Consider the following 7,995-nt stretch of genomic DNA (forward strand, 5'->3'; position numbering starts at 1 on the left):
CCAAATTACTTTTGTCTTGGAGAAGAAAGGTCTGTAGTTTAGGGTATATTTTTCCTTATGATATTTAATCTTTATTTTGATAATGAACTTTATGAAAAATATGTTCTAGAAATAGTGCAGAAAAATGATCAGTTATGAACAAGATAAATGATAGAATTTATAATTCTGACCTTTGCAATAAGAGGGAAAAAAAGGAAAATCTATACTGAAATGTTGAAACTTCCTACAGCGGTCATTTGAGTAATAGTTTCCAAAAACAATGAAACTGAAACTGTGTGTTTCATAATACACTGTCTAAACCACATAGCGGGGGTGGGGGGGAATACGAAATGCACTTGATTCACAAAATGAAAATTGAATGTGTGAAAACTTGGCATTATTTTAGGAAACTCTTTAAATTAGATAAAATAGTGCTCAGAAAGTTAAAATAGCTCCTAATTTTACTTCATATGTGTTCCATTCTGCCCAAGGTCAGAAATGGCAGGGATGGAAATGTTTTTAGCCTTTGACCCCTTTCTGGATAGCTCTCCAAAGAGAAGAATCTAAATTGCAGGTTCATAGGCGAAAACATATTAGTGGTTCATTCTGAGGAGTAATTGTTGCTAACTTATATTTTCTAAGTTGTTTAGGAAAAGCACATGTCACTTTAGAATAGCAAAAACATTACAAAAAAAAGAAATGTAATGGCTAACAAAATACTAAATGTTGAAGCTTAGTGTGCATTAGAGCTGGAGAATGTTGCAGAGACACTTGGCCTAGGAGGTCATGACTAAGGGCTGTGATTGGTAGCGGAGTTGAAGAGTGCTTTCTCAGAAGGCCAAGTGGAAAAAAAGATTTCTTAGTGGTTTTGCTCTCGGCAAATTCCCGAAGTACTCAGTTCTGTCATTCACTGACTACTACTTGCTGATCAGAAACTTTGACTGTCCTCTTCATCTGCGACAAATATAATATAGGAAGACAAGGTAATTATTACCTAATAAATGTGATTTTTTTGGGTAGCCAAAAATGTTAAACCATAGGGCAACAATGGAAGATTCCTGACGGTATAAAGTGGGAACTGTTCTACATTGTTCTTCAATTTTTGGGCATCCATCTATGACCAGGACATCAATCATTTTAGTTGGTCTCCTCTGCATTACCTTTTAAATGAAATTAGAATAGAAGAGAAAAAATAGGGTGTATTATGTATATTATTTGTTCTTTAAATTGTTATTTCAGGTGTGTGTTTGTATGTACTGGATTGTAAATATAAAATGTGTTTGGCTTTAAAAAAATGATTGGGGCACCTGGGTGGCTCAGTGGGTTAAGCATCCAACTTTGGCTCAGGTCATGATCTCACGGTTCATGGGTTCAAGCCCCACATCAGGTGCTGTGCTAACAGGTCAGAGCCTGGAGCCTGTTTTGGATTCTGTGTGTGTCTCTCTCTCTCAGCCTCTCCCCCACCCACTCACACTCTGTGTCTCTCTCCCTCTCAAAAAAATAAACAAACATTAAGAAACAAAAATTAAAAAATTAAAAAAAAACGGATTTACAGTCAAAAACAGTCAAAAGACTCTTTTGAGATGTAAATCAGTGGTTCTCAGTGTGGAACCAGAAGCAGGTCATCTGGGAGCTTGTCAGGTGCACGTTCTCACCCCCCACCCAGAACTACTGAATCAGAAATTCTTGGGCCCAGCACCCTGTGGTTAAGAAGTCCCCCTGGTGATTCTGATGGGGGCTTACATTTGAGAACCACTGTTCGGGTCTTGCTGTTCCAGGTGTGGTCCAGAGACTGAGCCTGGCAGCCAGTGAGAGAGGCAGAACTTCAGGCCCCAACCTGGGCTACTAAACCCCAACCTGGGCCTACTATGTCAGAATCCACAAGCTCTCTGGGTGATTTGTACGCTCATATGAAAGGTTTAGTCAAGGTTGAGAAGGCTGACCTAAACCACATGTGACCTTGGAGGCCGAATTGATCATGTCAGTGACTGAAAGCAGCCTGTTTTTCTCCCCCCAAAGAGCAGCAGGGAGAAGCCGTCATGACAGGAGGTTTGAGTAGGCTTCATTTGTTTAAAAACGTCCTGCATTGAACCAGCTGGGGTTAACCCGTCCAGCCGAACGCATCAACTACAGTTAATTGCATTTGACCTCAATCACTTCAAGCAGATTTGAACCCCACATTTTAGTAGAGCAAGCCTGTCATATTAACTTCTTCTGCTCTGTTTTAGGAATTTATCCGGGAGCTGCTCTGTCGGATAAGAGGCATGAGGAAACTGAGTCCTCCGCAGAAGAAGACCGTATAATTCTGGCACAGGGTGGACCCTTCCAGAGACAAAGAAGGGTCCTGGGATTTGGGCTTCATGAAGACATTTATTACAGAATAGTTGCCCTTATGAGAACCTTTTTTTGGGGGAGGGGGTGTCTATTAGACATTTATTCAAGAGTGTTCCTTTTTTGTTTTAAAAGGTTTTGTTAGTGTAATATTTTAATAGCAAGAATTTCACAACTCTGGTTTCAGCCCAACCAGGGGCTATCAACCAGGCAGACATGTAAGAATGGGCTGGGCCAGGCACCATTTTCTTTGAGAAATCAGAGGTTTAGGACCTAACTATACAGGGATGAGGGTTTTCTTACAACTAGTTTGGTAATACTTTTCTTAAGTTATGTAATTGTCTCAGATGTCGAATTTCTTGTATATATCCACACACGACTAAGGTAAAATGTAGATCTGAGTTTTATTTCACATTGATAGAAGAAACTTGTGGTTTTCCCTTCATCGGAGGTCACAGCACATGTGTATTCAAGAGGCCACCAGATCGTCTTCATGTGACTGCTGCTGACCTTCAGCATTCACTTTATGCACCAAAGTGAAAGAAGTCAGTGTGTCCGTTATTTTAATGAGCTACGCCACAAAAAGTCGAGTTGGTCAAGGGCTTAATTCATGGACTTTATATTATTTCGTTAATTGGGATGCTTTGCCAGGTCACGTACTTATTGCCTCGTTTGTGGTATTTTAAAGTTTTATGAACCCTTAATTTGAAGAACTATTCAGATGTCTAGAGAAATGCCCATGCTGAGTGGTGTTTTGCAATGGAAAAAGGCACTGTGTAGCAATTAATTCTCTGCTTTCAGCCAAATACTGTGTATTATTCTCTCTCCATGAAAGCAGGTCACACGGAAGTTAGCAAGTTAGGTACCTTCCTCCTTAGAAGTAGATGTGGTCCCTTCTATGCCTGGACAGCATTAGATGAGAACCGGTGAACTGAGCATCGAATACTGTAGAGGTGAGAAAGCCTCACCTTCTCGCAAGAAAGTTGATACGGGAGCGTTTGCTGGTTTGGAAGGCGGGGTGGAGATTGCATTTCTGGCTTCTCTCATTGGCACGTGGTGACGATTCTGGCTCCTGGCACTAATTATGCACCCCAGTCTCTGTACTTGGAGCTTCGGTGGCGTGGGGCGCCTGCCCTGCCCCTCTCTGTTATATACCAGCTTCCTGGAGAAAGATCACCATCCAGATGGAGGTGGGCTGGGTAAAAGGTCAGAGTAGGAACCCTTCCTTCCCCCCAGGAGGCTTCCACCGCCTCCCCACAGAAACCCCACTTAGGTGGCCCTGTCAGAGGACAGGGGTCAGACATTTTATACCAAGGGTGCTCTGAACATATTTTATTTTTTAAAAGAAGTATGTTTGTGAATTTTATGTATACTGGCAAGCTTTTGAAAATGTATTTAATTTTGTAATGTTTACCAATGATTTATTTACAAGCTATTTACTCAAATAAATGGAACTGCTTACAACTATGCACGCATGTTTCATTGCAAAACATGTTATAGTGGTCGCTTTAGTTTGTGACGTGTTCTGCAGACAGGGGTCCCAAGCACTTCTCCCTGGCTTTTCATTTTCAAGGTATTTTCAGGCATTTGATCCTGGTTCTGTCCTGATGAAAGCAAGGTTGCTTTAACACACTCTGGGGCCAGGAAGGAAACAGAAGGCGAGCTCTGTCTGTGTACTTGGTCCTGCCTGGCCTCTATTCCCATCCTCTCCCAAGCTATGTGCTCTGCATTTAATTAAAATTCCCTTTTCTTCATCTGATATAGATCTTAAAGAAAATTAGAAATTAATCAGATATTCCAATTATTGTTAGAATGTCATGGACCCTATAAACAGAAAAATACAGAATTTGCAGGATTTCCATGAGGCCTGACCAGCCCGAGTAATGAGCTGATGACGTGGGAGGCCTCTGATCCTGCCACCTCGCACTCTCTCTTCCTTCCTTAGCCAAGGGCCTGGCGTCACCAGACCCCACCTGAGTGCTCAAGCCACAGGCTTGGACCTCCGTGACTCCCCATTTCAGCCCTCAACATGCCCTCAACCACGGAACCCTTCCTCTGCTAATCCCTCTCCGATCTGCCCTTGATTTCTGCAGCCATCTTGGAATTCCCCAGGGCTGGTCTTGCCTCCTTCTGATCTGTTCCCCACCCAGTAGCCAGAACAATCTTTCTGAAAGACAGCTGCGGTCACTCCACCCCCCACTTAAAACCCAAACTCCTCTGCATTCGTTACATGGAACTGGTTTCTGCCTCTCCCGCTTCATCGTTCAGTCTTCCACGAATATCCAGTCCTACTGAATAACGGGCTTCGGGAACATCTATAGTTTCTCCTCTAAGACTTTGCAAAAACTGTTGCCTCCGCCTAGAATACTTTTACCATCAGTAGGCTGTATCTTGAAAGCTGGTTTCAATTCCGTCCTAAGTGTGTCCAGAGCTTCTAGAATTTACCCCATCTCAGCATGGTTCCCTAGTATTAGTACTGTCGATTCACCTCCTTGTCTCTTCTGTTAGACTCTAGGATCCTTGAGATTGAAACTGAGTCTTATAAATCAAGTACCTGGTCTTGAACTTGGCCCATCAAAGAGATCAATAAACGTTTGCTGACTGAATACGTATGATAAAAGATTCTTCAAGAAAACTCAATTGTTTCTTTCCTGGCTGGAATAGTGATTCTTAGGCCCGAATGTGCATTTAGATCCCCTGGGAAGCTTTAAAAATAAGTTCTGACCAATTTAATCAGAATTTGAGGGAGCAGACCTTAGGCATTTTTTTTTCCCTCAAGCTCCCAGCTTGAGCAAAGGCTGGGCCATTGGATCATTCTTGTGTAGATGAGCTTGACCTTTTTGACCTCAGCTTACCATGTTTATGCTATTACAACTAATGTGGCATTAGCACACTGACTATTTCTCATTCTGTCTTCTGCTGGAGAGGAATTACAGCCCAGCACTAAAATATCCAACTTCTAGTTCAGTACTCACTTAAGCATTGAGCAATCTAAGTTGAAACTTTATCCACTTACAGCAATCATAATAATAGATAAATTTATCACTGTGCTAAGCCCTTACATGCCTTATCTCACTTAGTCCTGACATTTATCTCTTTTTATTAAAATTTTTAAATGTTTATTTATTTTGAGAGACAGAGAGCGCAAGCAGGGGAGGGGCAGAGAGAGAGCAAGCCACAGAATCTGAAGCAGGCTCTAGGCTCTGAGCTGTCAGCACAGAGCCCAGCATGGGGCTTGAACCCACGAACCCCAAGATCATGACCTGAGCCGAAGTCAGAGGCTTAACTGAGCCACACAGTCACCCCAATCCTGACATTCATCTTATGAGGTAGACTGCATTATCCTCATTTTATAGAAGAGAACATGAACTCAACTTACCAGAGATCACACTGTCAGAGCTGACATTCAAACTCAGGGCTGCTGTCTGACTCTACGCCCCTTGACAATTAGGCTTTCCTGCCCTTTGTAGGGGGTTGCTCTCAGTCTCCCCCGCCCCCCCCCTTCCACCCACCTGCCTCCGAAGGAGTGAAAGTCCAGAGCTGCACATACAGTGAGCCAAGCCCCGGCTGGGAGGTGGGGAGGAAAAGCTCCGTGGTCGGAGCAGGTGCTCAGCCACGAACGGGGTCTCCCTCACTCCCGAGATCACGGACTCCAGCTCTTGCGGGGCGGCGCCGCTGGACTCGGTGCCTCGCCCCACTTCCAGGCACCCCCACCCCGCCCCGCCCTCTCCCCTGAGAAAAATCTCCTGGCCTTGGCCTTGGCAGCTCGGCATGGAGTACTTCCCATCACTTCCCAGAGGAGGCAAAATTGGGAGAAAGAACTGTTTGAGGAGAGTGTTTCTCCATTCCTGTAACACACAGACACCCGATATTCACTTTCTACCTAAAATCCCCATAAAAGTTTGTGTGCTGTGTAGAATCATTATCCATAATAGACGGGCATGTGATTATATCAGCTCTTTCTAGGAAGACACAGTGGTTGGAAACATGCACTGCTTTTGAGCCCTGACGACCATCCCAGGGACACAGACAAAAGGGGTGACTGCCAAGAGCAGCCGGTCTGACCCAGTTGGGCCACCACTCAGGGAAGCGGGTAGGAGGGCATCTGAGAGATGCCCCCTTCCCCTTTCATGGCCCAGGCGAGGCTGCCAGTGGGGCCAGAAATTTGCCCCTGGGCTTAGTGCTCCGTTCTGCTGAGATGGAGTTTGCCACTCTCTCTGCTGTCCCTCCAGGGTTGTTCAGCAAGACCCCTGGCCCTGAGCCAGCCTCCAGTGTGACAGCTTGGGGAGAGGCAGGCCCCACAGCTGAGGGACACGTCTCTATTCTCACATCGTTTTTGCTTCTGCGTCAAAGACCTGGGGAGTCCCTCACTTCTCAGGAAAATGTCCCTGAGTGCAGTCACCTTGAAAATGCTGTCTCCCCACCCCCACTCCCATTGTCTCCTCCTTTTCCCCTGTCTTTGGTCACTAGACTCAGGGCCCTCTAATGGCATAAATGGCTTAACGGTGCCTGGTGGCAACCAGAGGCTGTAGATGTAGCACTAAGTAGATGCTGCCCCAGGAGCAAGGTGTCAGGGGATGGAGGAAACCCCTTGTCTGTGGTCGATCTAAAAAAACAAAAGAATTCAATGTATTTGGTAAGTGGAACTTTGCAGAAGCCATTTTCAAGTTGGATGCAGCTAGAAATACTGGTAGTTCCCCTCCACTGCTTTCCTTTTCTTCAAATTTACCTCCAATGGTCCTGCAGAGTTATGACCAAAAACTAGTGCCATTTCCTTTGGGATTTGGGATATCACTTACTGATAATTTAATCACTTACTGTAATTTGCCTGTGAAAAATTGGGTTGCTTCTCACAGTCATCTATGAGTCAAACCCATCCAGATTTCACAAAGCTCCTTCTATCCTTACTCAGACACAATCACCGGAAATGTTTCCATGTCTCTGCTCTCGCGCCACTGTGATGCGTGTTGACTGGGGACGAATTGTTTTTATAAGACTGGGTGGCTCACCACTCCTCTTGGCTCTGCGGGTGTTCCCACAACATGGCAGACAGGCACATCAGGTGAATACTGGTATTGAAACAACTACAGATTAGGTCCTGGAAATCTGGTTTTCTGGAGCTTCCATTGGCTCCATTGGGTAAATAAGACCAGATATATCTCCGGTACATTTTTCCTTCATCTTCAGGCTCTTCGGTGACTCCGCTGGATGACCTTTGGGCTGACCTTGTTCTGAGAGATTCTAGAGATAGGTAGTCCTAACGAGTCTATGAGGGTAAAGACACTTTTAATGTCATGGCTATACAGACTTGATCTCATTTATATACATAATTTTAATTCAGTTTTACAGTTGTTGGAAGACAAGTCTATATATATCTTTTATGTTTCTGCATGTTTTAATTAACGTCCGTATTGGAGGATAGAGGTAAGTTTCTCCTTCTAAGCAAAGAGCAGGCAACCTTCTGCCTGTTACAAAAGACGTTTCAGTGACACTCCAAATGGATAAGCAAAGTAAAAAATCAGAACCCCAACTTCTATTTCATGTAATTAGACTTATACAGAAATTAGAAGGTTAAGTAACAACTAGTTAATCACCTAATTTCACAGCTATCTGAAGTGGCAATCATTATATAGCAGCTTATCTATGATACATTCAAGATAAATGATACAATTTATTACTTGCCCA

At 44.0% G+C, this 7,995-nt stretch overlaps 1 protein-coding gene across 1 annotated transcript in view; it reads left to right on the forward strand.

Annotated features, from left to right (window-relative positions):
• Positions 1 to 3,777, forward strand: part of PPP1R14C (protein phosphatase 1 regulatory inhibitor subunit 14C) — a gene marked incomplete at its 5' end in the record, with an annotated part of 86,328 nt that extends 82,551 nt beyond the window's left edge. The window contains one exon of the mRNA XM_029945432.1: positions 2,208 to 3,777. Coding sequence (XP_029801292.1) covers positions 2,208 to 2,282 — 75 coding nt within the window. The remainder of the gene's footprint in view (positions 1 to 2,207) is intronic.
• Positions 3,778 to 7,995: the final 4,218 nt, after the last annotated feature.

Source organism: Suricata suricatta, chromosome 7 (assembly GCF_006229205.1).
Source record: "Suricata suricatta isolate VVHF042 chromosome 7, meerkat_22Aug2017_6uvM2_HiC, whole genome shotgun sequence".
Taxonomy (NCBI): domain Eukaryota; kingdom Metazoa; phylum Chordata; class Mammalia; order Carnivora; family Herpestidae; genus Suricata; species Suricata suricatta.